Source organism: Pipra filicauda, unplaced genomic scaffold (genome assembly GCF_003945595.2).
Source record: "Pipra filicauda isolate LSUMZ 115617 unplaced genomic scaffold, ASM394559v2 scaffold434_size586239_pilon, whole genome shotgun sequence".
NCBI lineage: Eukaryota > Metazoa > Chordata > Aves > Passeriformes > Pipridae > Pipra > Pipra filicauda.
The window spans coordinates 404,302-422,924 of NW_024104570.1; the positions used below are offsets into that span (position 1 = coordinate 404,302).

General features: G+C 40.6%; 1 protein-coding gene across 1 annotated transcript in view; it reads left to right on the forward strand.

The window, feature by feature from the left end:
• PCSK2 (proprotein convertase subtilisin/kexin type 2) overlaps positions 1–18,623 on the forward strand; it is a 103,489-nt gene that overhangs the window by 54,452 nt on the left and 30,414 nt on the right. Inside the window, exon 6 of the mRNA XM_027736803.2 lies at positions 17,516–17,592. Within this exon, the coding sequence (XP_027592604.1) occupies positions 17,516–17,592 (77 nt within the window). The remainder of the gene's footprint in view (positions 1–17,515; positions 17,593–18,623) is intronic.

An 18,623-nucleotide genomic window follows, 5' to 3' on the forward strand; every position in this document is an offset into this window, starting at 1 on the left:
TGCACTGCTCTTCCAGCACCACCTCCCCAGCTTGCTGCAGTATATCTACTTGCTTTTCTGGGATACGGGGGCTATGGCAAAGCTGGAATTTTCCATTCTGCACTGTGAATGCAGAGAGACTCTTTGTCAAACAATCTATATTTTCTTCCAAGCCTTGGAAACCCTGCAGAGGTTCAACCTTCAGGAAATTATTTTTTTCCCCATAAAGAGAGTCCTTCATTATGAACTGTTAATTAGAAAGCTGGAGCCAAATGTACTCTATGGTTTTCTTTCAACTCAGAATGTACATATAAAGCCAGCAATTTTCAGGACTGACTTCTCCAAGATACAGCATCTGAGTGAGAAAGAAAGTGAAGTTACAAGGGCTGCATATGAGGTATGTCTAATAAAAGAAGAAAACAGCAGCCGTGGGGGGTGGACATTACAAATTTCAGTACATTGTTTTAAAGAAAAACCTAAGAGAGCAAACGGAGATTTTTTTCATGTTTACAGAAACATAAGCTGAGCTCTCTCTCATATCAGTTTGTATTGTGGTATTTTATACTTAGCCACTGTCTGCTGGTGAAGGTCAGTGTAGCAGCATTATCCCACTTAGAGCAGCAGGGAGCTGATCATCTCCTGTAAGTGGGTTTGTCCCTGATTAGCAGTAGTGAGGAAAATCAGGATCCCACCAAGAGACTCGGGCCAGGAGTTAGAAAATTGCCGGTTTCAGTGTCTGAACTCTGCCTGAAGCTGAAAGCCTGTTTCAAAAAACCTAGGGAGGGAAAGAGAACAAACACTGTAGGAAAACCAGAGGCAACCGTGTGAGTAGGTAACGTTTTCACAAAGTATCAGTAAATGTAGGATGAGAATCATGCAGCAATTCTTAGTAATAGATAGTAATTGAAGATACACAAATAAGAAAGAAGATTTTGAAATCTGTGAAATTACACAGATGTAACATGCACAAACTAGTGGTGCGCAGTCATCTGAGCAGCTCTTCATTTTTGGCCTTACCCAAACTTCCTGTCTTTTCTTCTCTGTACCATGGATCATTATGGTGCAACCTTATCTTCCAAGGTTGTTACCAGCTGTCATTCAAGCCGTACATGGGAAAGGCCCTATGAGGGAAGACTTTTTGGATTTACCCCAGGGTTAATTGATGTTTTCTGTAATCTACCATTTCTTGTTCAGATGTGAACAGCAGATGGTCTTACCTGTCTTCTCTTTACATTTTGTTGACATCTCCAAACACTCCATACACTTCGTTGAGCCTCTCTCTCACAACTTTTGGTAACTTGTCACCAGCTAATGATAACAGCTCCCCCTAGCTTGCTGAGAGGCAAGTGGGAGCATATTTTTGGAATAATTATAACATAAGCAGTGAAGCAGGGAAATGTTCTACTTCTGTTACGAGCGGCATTTGCCATTGTTTGCTAGAGGAACAAAAACATGGTTGAATAATCTTTTCAGCCACAAAAGAAATAAGAAATAGTACAGGCAATAAATTATATGCTGCAATATGTGCAGCAAAGCATAGTGACAGCATAAAGGATCTTCTTTCTTTTAGAAAATCTGTTTTTCCTTCATTAGCATGAATTTCTGAGTATGCTTTGGACTCCCTGCATGCCACCAAAAGGACCAGCAAACTGTTCATTGCCTGATTACAGTGATTCACCAGAACAAACAATCAATATCTCTACTAAAATCACTGGGACCTAGTTGTGGGGTTTTGTGAGTTGACAGAGCTCCACTGACATCTATTGAACCATGTGCTGCTTTGACCCTGATGATCACCCCAAAATCCCAGCTGATGTAATTGCCTGAGTCAAACAGAGTTCACGTGTAAATGGTGGGGAGAAAAATGTTACCCTTCCAAATCTAATATTTGTTGGAAACACTCTGAAGACCTTGAAAAGCTCCCAGTGTCTCTGCATGGTCATTAATGTCAACCCAGGGGACCCACAGGGATCGCAGAGCCAAACCACAGCAGAGTCAGGGAATGATTCCACTTGTCTTCATGAGACCCGATTCCTACAGTAGGATTTTCAAAAGACCCTGAGACACTTACACTGCCATTTCCTACTGCATTTCAAAGGCTTATTGAGCACATGCACTAGACACTAAATTTCAATAAACCCTTACTGCTAATAAATCAAATGTATTTATTTTATGGGCAAACTCTGTGTGCTGCCCATCGTTCCTAGTGCCTAGTTTTAATTGTAATGTTGAAATAGCACTTATCAAAAAATAAAGAACAGAATAAACTTGTTTCAGGTTTTCCAGCACATCACTAATTAGATTTTGGGTTGGTTGGTTTCATTTGTGTTTTTTGGTGTTGCTTTGGAGTTGAGTTTTTGCTAACAGGTCTCTAAAATAAAAACACTTTATAACAATTAAAAATTATCAGCCAAAACCTGGGATAAATTCATAATACGTCCTGCTAGCACTAAAAATGCAGTAAGAACACTGATGGATGGATGCTGTTGCAAGCAGATTGTGGCAGAAATTTCATGAAGAAATTGCTGAGACAGAATGAAGGAGAGATGATTTGTGTTACAGAGTTGTGTTTGCAGCTGAAAACTGGATTTCTCTCGCTGAAAGATGTTATGCAATGGCTCTGCTAGAGCCCATTTTGAGAGATCTGGACTCTGAATGCTTGACAAGTTCTGGGGCTTGGTGCTTAGCACGATCCATGCTGGAGCTGGCACGGCTCCACTGATGTGGGCCTCTCCAGAAGGATCCACTGATTTACAGTGGCTGTAAAATATCCTCAAAACACAGCTCCTTTGGATTAAGAAGATACTAACACATTGTAAGTGTATTTGCCTGAGATTATTTTCAGAGCACTGAATGCTGGCAAAAAGTTTCCAGCTTTATTGTATATTAGAACCACCTGAAAGGGATAATCTTCAAGTTAAATGCACTCCTGATGTGTAAGAAACATGAGATGGTTCCAAAGACACTCCTTTTGCAAACTAACAACCACTCATTGTCCACAGCATTTATTTTTCTCTATAATCAATGTACTTAATTAATCAGCTGCACACTGAGAAAGTGCAAGGTGGCTAATTGCTTTAATCATTAAGCACTGGCATTAATTTTCACTTAAGGCATCATCTGTGGAAAGTAAATTAAGATTGTTGAAATGAGAAATGCACAGGGATGGAAGAGAGCAGTGGATATTTCTACATCAGTTCTGGCTAGTGCTTTTGCAATTGGCTTGTGCTTCTCTCCAGGGTCTCTCCAAGTAAGTCTTTTGGAAATATTTTCTTCTTTTATTTAGGCAAGAAAAGCAGAGGAAAGATGTTGGTCTTCACTGTTTGCCGTGGAGGGAGCTGGCGTTGCTTCGATTGTTTTTTTTTTTTTTCTAATTGTCTGCCTTTCTGCAGACCAATTAGCTTTTGGAACTGGCCAGAAATCTTCCATTAGAACAGCAGTTTTGCTAGTAAAGATTAGTGGTTTATAAAATTAAAGTGTCCACTGGAAAATTGAAGTGAAATATTTTTGTTTTGGATCAGTTCAACCTAATTTTAAATGTTTGACTTCTAGAACATGCTGAAATAAAACAGCAGCAACAAAATCCCACTCTGATGCATGGTCCACTTGGGAGAACAAGGTCAGACACACAGTCCCCTGGAGGCAATGCACACCATGGAATTTTAAAACCAAGTTCAACAAATTGAAGGAAAGAGCTTTTATTTCCCCAAAGTGAAAATAATACATTTTGGGTTGAAAATGCTAAAAAAAATGGGAAGATTTTTCCATTTGAAAGCTTTTATTTTCTGTTTTTCTAAGAATAGTTATTTTAACTTCTCATAGTATGTGGAAATCTATGAATGTCCATCAGTATTCAAATGGAACTTAATTAAAATTCATGCTGTAGTTACATTTTGGCTACCGAGATATCACCAGGGAAGTCTAAATTGGTGCATGTGGGGAATTGTAGTCCCTCACAAAGCTTCATCAAAATCTGATGGGTGTTAGAGAGAGATTTTTGGGCCCAGTGATGATTTAGGCACTGAGAGTTGCAAACCCACTGTTAACTAGTGGGCATGCAACTGGTTTTACAAGGAGAGTTTTGGCCAAGCCCTCTGGATAAGCCAAACTTGCAAAGCAAAAGAAGAGAGGAGAGCAGGGATGCTCAAGGAGTCCCCTTTCTCCTGCGAAACCATAATGGCCTAAATACAGTAGATAAAGATGCAGATGATCTGCAATACTTTAAACATCTATCTTTCACTGAACTTGTAAATTAATTAGGTTAATTTGAAAATAATATAATCTTTTCTGACCTGGCACTTCATCTTGGCATGGTTGTTTGCTTTGCATTGTTTGATTTTAGTTGTAATTATTTTCTCCATATTAATACTTTACTTCTTGGTAGCTATGTAGGTGGTTAAGATATTTTTAAACACCTACCCTATTTCGGATTGCTCTGATTTAAATATAATTTTCTTCATTTCTGTTGCATTCCCAACAGAAGCAATAAGCATAAGAAACATCTCTTACCAGGGAACAAAATGGCAGCGCACAATGTCTAATAAAATTTTGGCCACACTGAAGTCACTAATAGTTTTTCTGTACAGTTCAGAGAAATCCGAAATTTGGCAGATCCTACAAATAACAGGTTTGTAATATTTCTTCTGCTGTATATTCCTTTTTTTTTTAATCATCACGGTAAGAGGCATCAGCTTCAATAGAGCAAATAATGATACCAAGAGCTATGGAAACATGACTGCCTGGGATAACATGTTTTGCTGTAGAACAGGAGCTTGTATGCAATGAAATTTTGGCTACTTCCAGTACTATGTAGCTGCTGTTTGGTGAAATTTAAATGGATATGGTAGCGCAGACCGCAGTCACACGTCCCCTCTGTTTTCCTTACTTGTAAGCATTGATGTAGATTGAGGATTGTTGGAAATGTTTTGCAGGCAGGTTGTGTTCTGAATTTTATTAAATGAGGTGAATCTCTCTTTGAATATGTACCGAGGAGAGCACAAAGATTGTGCTGTGTTCAGGGACTTCATAATTTCAATGCCGGCACATGTTTTTTATGAGAAACTAAATCACTTTAATTCAGTGGCACTTAACTCGGTTGCAGAATTAGTCAACCATGATACCCTGTCTGACTGATGTAATTATGAACTTTTCTGTCAGTCAGCTAATGATACCTAGGATATTTCTTGAATTTACACATTGAGTAAATTACTGTAAAAACATTCACTGTGATTAAATATACTAATCTTTAGGAGAAAAATCTGGAATGATCATGTACTATTTAAAAGCATAAATACCTGCAGAATATACTATCTGTGGATTTCCATGAGAACATTCTGAAGATCCCACCTTCTCTTCCTGTAATTTTGGATTTAGCTGTCCATTGGTTTGGCTGATTCCACATGGAATAAGCAATGCAAACTTTTTAATTAATGCAAAGGCGTATAAATTGGTGCATTAAAATCCCTGAGAGCCCAGCATGTCTTAACAGATATTATTCACATAATTAATACTCCCCTGGCATGCTCACAAACCATGCTAATGAGGTCAGCGTGCATCTGGAATAAAGCAGAATAGATCCTCAAGACCTTTTAACTCTGAGGCTTATAAATCAACCTGTGTTTGGTTTCTGTGACAGAAGAAATGTAGATAATAAGTTTGCATTATGTTTTTGAGTCTCTTTGAAATTTTCACCTCCTTTTGATTCACCTAAAATGTCACTTTTGTGTCCATTCGTCTTCTTCAATATTTATGCAATTTAGGTGGAACACGAGCTGTGCAGTTATTAAGTTTCTTCTCTTGTTAGCTGAGAAACCTTTCACAGGAAGGAAAACATTCAACCACTTTTCTGTCTCGTCTGTTCTCACTTCTAGTTCCTATGCATCACCAGATTAGTTCTCCCTGTCCTCCCCTCTCCATAACCACTGCAAACCAGGTCTCTCTGTTGTAGCTAAACTCCCAAACCACCTAAGCCACGTTGATTTGCAAAGCCACAGTTTGTCAGTTCCATAACAAAGACTGGTGTTACCTCTGAAGGTGGTCACCCTCAACAACCTGCCAGGTTTGTTTTATGAATGCCATTACAACCACGGGCCCAGCATTCCTGCCCTTTGCTGTGAGCATTGCTGACAACTGATCAGTTTTAACGACTCTGTGATGCCAATACCTGCTAACCACACACCACAGCAGAGTGTTGGCTCTCCCAGCCCAAGTGATTACTCTTTGCCCAAGACTATGTCATGCTAAATGACTGGGCTTGAATGACTGCTGAGTTTGTATTGCAGGCTCTGAGCTATTGATTTTCTTACAATAATGGACAAAAATTCTCCCTTATCCCCAACATGCCACTTAAGAGACCTTTATGCTGTGATCTGAATCTCGCTGTGCTTGGTGGGAGAGCCCATGGCAGATATTGGTAGATGTTAGATTGGGCTCGTTGACAGAAGCAGGAGTTTTTAGCTCCCCTTCTCTTCCCACTCATAGCTCCAAGAGGCTGTAAGTGCTGGCTGCCATCAAAACTCTGCTAAGACAACCTTTACTGCAGCTCAGCACCCAGCACATATTAGATGTAGACAGACTTGTCAGCTATTTCTTATAGGGATATAACTAAGAATAATGGACCTGAACCTTATTTCTCTGCTGCCAGCTTTATAACTCTATTACTCTCTCAACTTCAGTAGGTCACACCAATACATAATCAAAGTATCTGAAAGGGGAGAAAAACTCCATGTATTGGAAAGGGAATGTGGGCCAGGTTTTTAATAAAACAGAACACTAAAGCTAGGTGAAATTAGTGTTCACAGTATTTTTCAGTGAAATCATTGCGCGATTTGTATTTCCTACTATGGTAAAATAATCCAATGGCTCATAAATCTCTAGCAGCTCATATGCCAGTTTCCCCTCCCCCCCTTAATTAAAGAAATCAAGGAGTTCATTCCATAATCTGAAGCTTTAAAGCTTTAAACTTACTACTTGCCTTGAAAATATTTTAACAGTTACTACTTGCTTAATTTATTTGTGTTTTACTAATTTTATTGTTTTAGCCAAATAACTCCCTGTAAACATATCTCCTGGTACTTTGTGGTTACAGCTTAGAGATTCTTCTGCATCTCCTCTGAAAATTAAGGAATGTTTGGCTGAGCAGAAATAGGTTTCAGTGTTCTGTAGGTTAACTTGCCTTCAGAGCTTTGGCTCTGAGTAATTAACAACTGGTGATGTGCTTCAGGTTTTCTCCACATCAACCTGAAAACTGTGGAGCAGCCTAAGAATGCCAAGAGGTGAATCATGAAGCAGTGTCTCTGTTATAAACACAAGTTCATTTGGCTGCTTGCTTTTTAATAAAGTGTCATGCCGCCCTCAGTTTCTTACCTGTTTCCCTACATCAGATAAAGATGCAGGGGGAGAGGAAATGAAAGGTTTTTCAATAAGCTAGTTCTATTTGTAAAAATTGATTAGAAAAAAAATTCTCCACCTCTTAAAAATTCTGCCCAACCTAAATTTTCTCTGAGTCTTTGTGATTCCTTTTTATTTTTGGTCCTGTTTAACTATATACCTCTGAGCCAAGTGTTAGCAAACAGCCACAGGGTTAGATGGCATTTAGCTGGATGCATTTGGACTCTCATTTTGTTCACTGGAAAAACATTCAACAATCCTGGTACCTAAGAATGGAATTGCTAATTTCTTCTGTTCTTTGGAGCTGGAAAATGTTTGTGCTTAGTGTGCTATACAGCACTGCTGTACTGCCCATCTGCTTTATCCCCATGTGAAATAAAAAGCATGTTTAGCTGCAGCCTTTCTTTTTGAAGATGCTTATATGCTGAAGAGCACCAGCCAGCAGTGTAACTCGTGTTGGTTTTGTGAATTTGTCTGCAGGGGAAGTAGGAAGGAAATTAGTGGGGAAAAGGTAAAATAAGTGATTCTGTGACATTGCAATGTGAAGTGATATTGTAGAAGGATCATCAGTTACTTGACAAAGAAATCTGTTTAATGTAGAAAAGAAAACAATTTGAGATTATCTTAGTGAAACTATTTTTCTTCATAACTAACTGTAGCTTTAAATGCTACCTTAATGAAGATAAATGTTAATGTGAGACTCCACGTTTTTTTCAGCTGCCTTTTTTGTTTGTTTGTTTTTAAAACTAAGCAGTGAAAAACTTTCAGCCTTGCAAAATAAGTTAGATCAGAGATGGGACAGCCAACATGTCTTCCTATAAATTCAGAAGCTGGATTATTAGAATTCTTACTGCTTGTTATCTCAACTATTTTTACTGGTCTAAATAATAAGTAATCACCTCTTTGTTGTTTGCAGTCAGTTTATCGTCTTTTGTCTGTAATTCTACTAGTTTTGGCCTAATCCCAGATGCTTGGTGGGTGTTGAAGAAATTGAAGGAAGAACTTTTTCAGTGCTAACTACAAAATGAAATCACCATTGTGGTCTGCTCTGTACTTGCTCGTTCTGTGGCCAAGCAGAGCCTCTAGTGAATACCTGAAACTGGAATACCAGAAGGGCTTATGGGCACTTCGGGTGTTATTCTGGGCCAAGCACACTATTCCATCCATTTCAAGTGATGCTCTGATGTATTATTCGATGGCTGTTTTGAAAAGGAGAATAGCAGACAAGTGTGCTGCTGTCTTATTCATTATTCAAGATCTGGCTGGTGTTGTCTGGCTCAGTATTTTTACTTGTATGATGTACCTGTAAGAACTGTAATTTTTGTTTCTGGAGAGAGATGGCAAAACTCACCAACTGTGAATTTGCTCTTGAAGGTTAATATTTTCGAACACAACTTTGTATATATTCTCTGTGTTGACAAGGTCTTGAATACAGCTCTGAATTTGCTGAATAGTAATATAGGACATGTCCATTAGTTCATGTAGAGGTACAACTTACGAAATTGCAGATTTTTTTCTTTTTCATTTCCATTTAAACCCCCCCCCTCAAACCAAACCAAAATAGAACAGTGTGCTTCCCATGGCAGAGAGGAGAGGGCTTACTGTATGACAGGTGACTGAGCAGCAGTGCCTCTGTTTTTCATTAATGACCTTTAAGGCTTATAGCACCTCTCCTAGGCTAAATATCATGTTGACTCCTTTTTGGCCTCCTGGTGAGCATATTCCATTTTCTTAAGCTTGTGTGTACAAAACTGAATTTCATTTTTCCACCACATGACATTGGGAGTTATTTTAATACAGTTTCTCCGAGATGTTCTATGTTGTAATTTGAGCCCAGGGGGGTTTGCTCACTCTTTGGAACAGTAAAGAAATCAAACAAGCAAAAGGTATCTTCTGCCTGAGATCTCTAAAGATTTGTAGTTACCTAAGAGGGTAAGACCAGATGCCATCTCTGTTAAAAATGTTTCTCTTCTTTGAAAAGATACAAATCTCTGGGCTAAATTCGCCAGTGCTTTAACGTCATGAGTAGAATCAGACTGTGACCAGTGGGATGTGTGTCTTTAATTGTGTCCTGGATTAAGTAGCATGTGGGCATAGATATATTCCTCGAGTTACAGAGAAAAAGAGAAGTATATGTGAATTACGATACAGAGGCCTGTAAAGTCATATAAAAATTTATGGGCTTGCTGCATTATTCAAGGTATATAATTTTATTACAGAGCTGAGCAACACATGGGACAACTGATTTACTGTTATAGTCATATTTTACATAATGAATGTTTTCCACAGAAGATTTTACTGCATATATTTTAAAAAGTACAGGGCAATTTTTGGAAAATTCTGGTCTGATCTTGTTTTTAAGGAAAGCAGAATTTTATACACAGGCAAAAGTTTAATCATTTGTGCTGTGGTATACAAGCTGTTACTTAATAAATGATTGAAAGGGTCTCATCACGTGATCCAGTACTCTTCTGTTAGCATTTTATTTGGCATAGAGGCTAGAAAGCAGAAATAGAGATATGCCTTAAAAAGCAATACCATTCCTCTCTGTAATAGCTTTTTTTATTATGTAATAGGTGTTTTTCGTAAGTAATTGTGTATATGTGGTGACTGATAAACATCAGGTTCAAATCACTTTGCAACAATGAGCTGGTTTTAATTGAACACCAGGGATAGGACTCATCTTGTTCTAACACTGAGTCCTTAATGACTAAGCTAAGACTAGATGCCAGTCTGTGATCGGTGTCCAAGATTGGTGGCTTGAGTCCTCCCTGGAGGAAAAGATCTGGCAACTACCTTAGATATTGAAAACCAAGTGAAAGACACTTCAAGTCCAAGAGAAGGAACTGCCAGTAGGTTAGTTTGGCATTAAAACTGGACACTGAATCACCTGAGTGGAAAAGCAAAGTGTTTTCATTTCAGTGTGTTGTTGCAGATTCTCATCTGCACTGCTTTTGATTGCAGCCTCCCAGGTTCCTACCCTGATTAATTCTCCATGTTAGCGATAAATTCTCTCTTGCTGCCTGCTGGGGACTCCAGCCTGTGGAGGAGAATGGCAGACCACAGATTTTAATAATTCACTTCCCAAAACACAAGATGAAATATTTTAGCTATCCACCGAAGCAGTTTCCTTTTTGGTACAGTGTTGAAACTGATTTAATTTCTCACTTATGGTTAAAAAATGAAATAAAAAATTAACAAAGGCTGAGACATATATTTGTGGATTTGATCTTTAAATTAGGAACTTAAAGCAGCCCATTTGTACTTGTCTCTGATGTTTCATTACCCATTTCCCTGCTTCCATAGTGTGGGCGGAATATTCCTCACTGTCTTTTCTCAAAGACCATAATGAAGATAAATTGTGCAGTCAGTAGTTGTTTTCTTTCAAGAATTCTTCTTAATTTTGCCCTTTGTGGATGGTTCCTGCAACATTAGGTATCTTTTTCCTTTGAGTGCAGTAATCCAAAATGAAGTGAATGAGAGGATGTGGGAGATGCTGCACAACTTTGTTCATAGCCTGCCTGAAGTCACCTTTCCATAAGCTGGCATTGGGTTACATGGGATATACAGCAGGGCTGCAATCTGCTGTAGGGTGTCTGAATCATTCAGGCTGGAATCCCTTTGTCTGTCACTACTATGGCACAGCTAGAAGGGCTTTCCATCCATAATTTTTGCACAAGGGAATTCTAGAGTCGAGAGTGGTTGGATAGCAAGTACGAGGTGCTCACATGTCTGGTGGTGTCCTGAAAACTCAGCCTCACCAGATCCCCTTTGATCTTAGGCTATGTAAGTAAGACTGCATTTTTTCCAGATGGGAAAATAAAACACAGCTGACCTGTGACTGAGTTTAAATTTTCATTCGTACAGTATTTTTAGAATGAAGGCAGTTCTGAGTGAATATGAAGCTGGCAATATATTGAAATAATTACATTTAGTACTGAGTTAGGTCATACCTAAAAGATATGATCAGAAATCACTGGAACTAAGCTTTGTTATTTGCAGTCTGAATAGTTTCCAGGCCTTGTCTATTCCAAGACAGTAATGCAAGAAAATTTCTTTAATTTGTGATTGAAATGCATTTCTCTCCAAAGGTTGCCAGGGTAGGCTCTATGACAGAGTAGGTTTTATCTGCTAATTAAATTACTCAGAGAGAGTCACCATTTCTCTTTTGGCTTTACCATGGGATGTGGTTCTCCAGTTTGTCCTACTGGAATAGATACTGTATTAGTAATAAAGACTAGGACTGGATCTTCTGTTGACAAGCTCATTTCTTTTAAATGCCATGGTGTTATCGTTTACTTTGGCTGAACCCCCGGTGTCCACCAAGACTCTGCCCAACCACCCCTCCAGAGGGAGGAGGAGGGAAGGGGGGAAAGGAAAAAAAAAAACTCGCAAAACTGAGGCTGCTGAGAAAGGCGGTTTTATGTTTACACAGAAAAGAAAAAGAGAACTATAAGCACTATACGCATAGGGAAAACTAACAATAAAGACTACTTCCCCATGAAAGGTGTTTTCCTCCTCCGAAAACAGCCGTCTATCCCGTGCAACTGTTCCGGAAGAGAAGAAGGAAGTTGTTTCCTTCTCGTCTCTTTATATCTGAGCTGACGTAACACGATATGGAATAGCTTATTGGTAAAACATCAGGTGACCTATCCTAGTTCCGTTTCCCTCCCAGGAAGGGTTACAAACCCACTACAATCTCCACCCCTTATTCCATACCATTTTATGTCACACTACGTCCCATATTCTCCTGTATCCCATGCTTATACAGGTCTTGTCTTCTACGGTTGTCTTATCGTTGAGCACTAGCATCAGCTTAGTTTGGGTCTTTATTGTCTGGTGACTTATTTCCTGCAGCATACAACTCAGAATATGAATTAGTTTTTTCCCAAGGTTAAATCTCCTTGAGGCACACACTGGGTTTCTCCGTCTTCTCTCATTATCCACCAAGTATATCCTGGTCCTTGAGCAAAAACAATCCCACAAATGGGTTTGCCTTTGCTCAAGGGAGGGTTAACCCAAACTGCTTTACCTAACATACCTCTCAAGTGAATTACTGGGACTTTATCTCCATCCACAGTGTGAAGGGACTCTGACTGGGCAGGGCCAGCTTGATTGATGGAGCCTCTAGTGTTGACTTTGCTACATGCTGATCCCAATTCTTGAAAGTCCCCCCACCCAATGCCTTCAGAGTAGTTTTCAACAGTCCATTACACTGCTCAAATTTTCCAGCTGCTCGTGCATGATATGGGGTGTGATATACTCATTCAATGCCATGTTCCCTTGCCCAGGTAGTAACTAAACTGTTTTTGAAGTAAGTCCCATTGTCTGACTCAATGCGCTCTGGGGTGCCGTGTCGCCGCAGTACTTGCTTTTCAAGACCCAGAATGGTATTTTGGGCAGTTGCGTGAGGCACTGGATAAGTCTCTAACCATGCAGTGGTTGCTTCCACCATGGTGAGCACATAGTGTTTACCTTGGCGAGTCTGTGGCACTGTGATATAATCAACCTGCCAGGCCTCCCAATATCTATACTTATCCCAACGTACATGGGCATCTACATGGCGGACTCTCACAGTCAGCTTCTCAACTCGAGTGGCAATGTCTTGCCACAAATCAGCAGCCCAGATGGGTTTTACTCTACACATCCAATTAGTCTTCTTCCATCAATCCAACCACCTCCACAGAGCATTGGCTATCATCCACAAGTCAGTGTAGAGGCAAAGCCTTGGCCATTTCTCTCATTCAGCAATGTCCAGGGCCAATTGAACGTCTTTCAGTTCTGTGAATTGACACCTTCTCCTTCAGTAGCTTCTGCCACTTATCGGGTGGGACTCCAGACAGCTGCTTTCCATTTCCAGTTCTTCCCTACAATACGGCAAGAACCATAAGTGAAGAGGGCATAATGTGTTTCTCCTTCAGGTAACTGATTGTATGGTGGAGCTTCCTCAGCCCGATCCACTTGTTCTTCTTCCTCCTCATCTGCCAGACTGAAGTTTCCACCTTCAGGCCAATCTCTAGAATTACAGGGCGATTCGATTTTCCGATTCGGGCACATGGTGTAATCAAAGCAATCCACTTACTCCATGTAGCATCAGCGGCATGATGTGTAGAGGGCACTTTTCCCTTGAACATCCAGCTCAGCACCGGTAGTCGGGGTGCCAGGAGAAGCTGTGCTTCTGTGCCACTCACCTCTGAGGCTGCTTGTATTCCTTCATAAGCCACTAGGATTTCCTTCTCCATGGGGGTGTAGTTGGCTTCAGATCCTCTGTAGCTTTGGCTCCAGAAACCAAGTGGTCGGCCTCATGTCTCACTAGGCAGCTTTTGCCAGAGGCTCCAGGAGGGACCATTATCCCCGGCTGCAGAATAAAGTACATTTTTCACGTTTGGTTCTGTCCTGACTGGTCCAAGGGCCACGGCATGTGCAATCTCCTGCTTAATCTGTTTAAAGGCTTGCTGTTGTTCAGGACTTCATTGGAAATCATTCTTCTTACAGGTCACTGAGTAAAGAGGGCTCACAATTTGGCTGTACTCAGGAATATGCGTCCTCCAAAAACCTATGGCCCCTAGGAAAACTTGTGTTTCCTTCTTGTTAGTCAGTGGAGCCGTCGCTATGATCTTATTGATGACTTCTGTTGGAATCCGACAATGTCCATCTTGCCATTTCACCCCTAGGAATTGAATCTCTTTGTCAGGGCCCTTGACCTTACTCTTTTTGATGGCAAAACCAGCTTTGAGAAGAATCTGGATGATTTCCTTTCCTTTTTCAAAAACTTCCTCTGCTGTGTCCCCCCATACAATAATGTCATCAATGTATTGTATGTGTTCTGGAGCCTCACCCTCCTCTAGTGTAGCCTGAATCAGTCCATGGCAGATGATGGGACTGTGTTTCCACCCCTGGAGCAGTGGGTTCCAGGTGTACTGCACTCCCCTTCACATAAAAGCAAACTGTGGCCCACACTCTGCTGCTAAGGGGATGGAGAAGAACGCCTTTGCAGTATCAGTGGTGGCGTACCACTTCACTGTCTTGGACTCCAGTTCGTACTTGAGCTCCAACATGTCTGGCACAGCGGCACTCAATGGTGGGGTAACTTCATTCAAGCCATGATAGTCCACAGTTAGTCTCCATCCTCCATCAGATTTATGTACAGGCCAGATGGGGCTATTGAAGGGTGAGTGGGTCTTGCTGACCACCCCTTGGCTCTCCAGCTCTCGGATCATCTTATGGATGGGAATCGCAGAATCTCGGTTTGTTCGGTATTGTCATCTATGTACTGTTGTAGTGGCCATTGGCACTTGTTGATCTCTGATGTGCAACAATCCCACAATGGAAGGATCTTCTGGGAGGCCAGGCAGGGTAGATAATTGTTTAAATTTCTCTGTAACCACTGTAGCTACAGCAAAAGCCCATCGATACCCCTTTGGATCTTTGAAGTATCCTCTTCTGAGGTAATCAATGCCAAGGATGCAAGGGGCCTCTGGACCAGTCACAATGGGATGCTTTTCCCATTTGTCCCCCATTAAACTCACTTCAGTCTCTAGCACTGATAATTCTTGACATCCTCCTGTCACTCCAGAAATCCAGATGGGCTCTGTGCTTTTATGCCTTGATGGCATCAAGGTGCACTGTGCACAAGTGTCTACTAAAGCTCGATATCTGCAGATCCAACGTGCCAGGCCATTGAATCTGCACAGTCCAGTAAACCCTATCGTCCCTTTCCTTCTCCTGGCTGAAGGCAGGGCCCCTCTATTGTTCCTGATCAGAGTATTCACTGTCTGACCTTTGCATTGCCCAATCAGAGGTCCCCTCATCAGGATCACAGGAGTTGATCTCAGTCTTTTTGTGTCTCAAAGGTTCCTGATTTCTTTCCAGGGCCTCTGCATCAACTGCATGGGCGACTTTCTTACTAGCTTTCTTCCCTCTTAATTCTTGTAGCCGGGCTTCTCGTCTCTTTATATCTGAGCTGATGTAACTTAGTGTGGAATAGCTTATTGGTAAAATATACATCAAGTGACCTATCCTAGTTCCATTTCCCTCCCAGGGAGGGTTACAACACCCCCCCACATGGATGAAGCCTGGCCCCTTGCACAAGTCCTTTTCACTGCCTGGATGCTGTAGAATCCAGACTTCCTCTGTTGCATTAAGATGGGATACCTGTGCCACCCAGGCACACTGGTGAGGCCCAAAGTCTTCTAGCTCAGGATCCTGCCTCCAGCAGCGCCAGTGGTGGATGCTTGGGGAGCAGCATGATCACCCAGTCAGAGGCTGTGCCTCCCTAGCTTTTGGCATTCTGGTTTATGGACTCCTGGAGAAGGAGAAATTGCAGCCTAATACTCCATCCAGATTTACCTTTCACTATTTTATCTAACCAAATTTTATTTCATTCAGGCTTTTAACCTCTGTGTTGCTGGGCAGCAGTGAATTTTGTAACTCATTACATGTTCTGTAGAAAACTACTTATTTTGTGCTGCTTCTAAGTCTCCCCTCTGGTAATTTCTATAGATTCCTATTAGCCTTAGTATTATGAGGAGTAGTAAATAATAACTCCCTGTCCACATTCTCTGTACTCTAATGATTTATAGACAACTGTCAAATTCCCCTTTTTTCCCTGGCTGAAAAGTCGTGTTCTGTTTACTCTTAGCTCATGCAAACCTATGCCTTTCAAAGTGCTGTATAAGCAGTTGTGATAATTAAAAGAGGTAAATTAATCAGACACCTGGACACATAGAAGGACTGAAGATTTGTGGCTCTAGCTGACAAGATTGGAAGGCATCTTCAGGCTGAAAATCAAGGTCTTAGTGAAAGATATGGAGGGATCAAGAAGGATCTCAAAAAGGGATTCAGCTGTGAGCTGGAGGAGAGCATCAGGCCATGTGAGAGCCATTCTGTTCCATCAAAATGCTGAAAAATATTTGTTGTCTGTGCTGAATATAAGCAACCAGGCTTTCTGAAATGAGCATCCAAAAAACCCAGCTGTACAGTAACTTGAAAAATACTTAGTTTTACCCTACAAGTATCAAAGACAGTGCTGTCCCTTGTTCATTCTTTTTGGGGGTTAGGGATTTTGAATCTAAACCCCAAACACTTGGGTGCTACCAGTGGACTGTCTATTCCTGTACCCCAGGAACTGAGAATCAGCTGAAGGGGAATGTTTTTAGGAGCAAAGCTATTCATACACGAGTCTCAAATTATCTTCAACAGCATGCTCAGCCAAATCTTAAAAGGAATACAAGTACACATTAATTAAGAATTAACATAATTCTGTTCCTTGAGTATGGTGATTATTAAAATGTAAACTCAGTGAACATACACTTGAGAGGAAGCTGCCAAATATTTTTAAAGCCTAATTTCCAGTCACCCTTTATTTATTTTTTGATTAAGAGAGAAGAAAGAAGATGGCACTTGACTTTCTGAAACTTTCCATTTACTTCTTAGATATAGCATCAAAAAGTTCCTGAGTGTCCTTAGCTGCTGATAGGGCAAATCAGGAATGATTTAGATTTACATGGAAAGCACAGACATGGGATGACATTTTGAAAAGCACCCAAAAGGCACATTTGTGAAGCTGTTCACAAGCTAAAGGACCAAGAAAATATGCAAGGGGATTTTCAGGCGTATGTGCTGACCATTAATGCAGCTTTCACAGTTGAATTTTGAGAAATTTACATTCTTAGGCATTGAAATGCTTTTAGAAATCTGGCTGTTGTAGTACCACAAATGAGTTTTTAAAAAATAATTCTATTTCAGAAGACCTATGTGTCTGGTCACTTCCAACACTGTCTGGAAAATACGATTAAACCTTTGCTTTGCCACACCAAGGTTAACACCTGAATACTTTTGTAAGTGTTGATGAAAAGTACCTCAGCAGTGACCTGAGCTCTCACACCACCCTACAATTTGACACACTGTTTTGAAATACCAGTGGTCTGCAGGAGGCTTGGCTCTCCAGAAAGCATCTTTTCCCAGGCTTGCTGGTGTGGGAAATGGGAAATGGCACAACAGGGACTGGTTTCTGTCCAGATGCGTCTTGCAGAATGAAGAGAATGAAGTTTGCTGATGATTGTCAGCTTCCCCTTCAGTTTGTGTTTCGCTTTGCCCTGTGTGTCTGGTTTTCAGCTGATTTTCTGAACTTCTTTGTGTTTTGCAGAATGCCAAAGCCAGCTACGACTTCAGCAGTAATGACCCCTACCCCTACCCCCGCTACACAGATGACTGGTTTAACAGGTAAGTGGATTTTAGGCAGACTTGCCCTTCACTTTGGTTTGCTTAAGAAATTCTGAGTATTTGATGACATTTGTGAAATGGCTGTTTTCTGCTAAATTCCACGGTCACCAGAACAGACACTGCAGTCTCACTATTGCTTGAAAATTAGAGGTTACTTATGACTTCATTTTTTTAGGTAGCCTCTAAATAGCACTGAACAGCCATTTTGTAGTTTATAAATGAAGTTGTTGCTTCAGAAGAGTGTATTTTTCGATTGTTTGAATAGGTGAAAGCTACATACCTTTTTGTCAGCTGTCCTAGGGCATTCCAGTAAACCAAACTGTATAAACTGTTTTCTCATCAACTGTGTCTGAGGAAGTATTGCTGCCAGCTAATTTTAAAGGCAAGTAACTGGAGAGACTAAAGATTTTTTTTGGGGGGGAAAAGTCTTTTCATCTCGTTGTAGGCTAAGAAGGTAGAAAAGCAGCATGGTGCAGAATGACCAGTTTAAAAACAATTAGATTTTAAGTTCTGAATCATGTATTTTCACCTTGATTTAAGGGCAATGTACAAGAGTAACATTTTTCTAGCTACTGAAGAAGTTCAAGTCCACATACAGTGACTGGGAAGCTGCTCTGTTTTGTTTATAAACTTGGAATCAACAGTGCACCTGTGCTTGTTGTGTTAATTCTCCTGAATACATAGTGAATGCCCAAGACCCATTTCTTCTTCAGTATGTTCTGAACTTGACTCTGAACTTAGCCAGTTTTCAGCAGGAGAAGGACTGGTCCTCAAGGTATGGTATAAATAAGAATGGCCCAAAAGAAAAGACTTCAGATTTTAGAAAGTGTGACTTTTTTTGGTTTCCCTAAACTTTTTTTCTTTCCCACATGGCATAGACACATTTTACAAAACATGTGTATCCCAAGTTCTGCATTTGTCCCATGGAAAAGCCCTTTCCGACAGCTCCTAGCAAGACATTAGTGTAGTCAAGGGTGCAGAGTCCAAGGTACTCCCACAAGGTGTGATTATAACCTGGTGATCTCAGCATA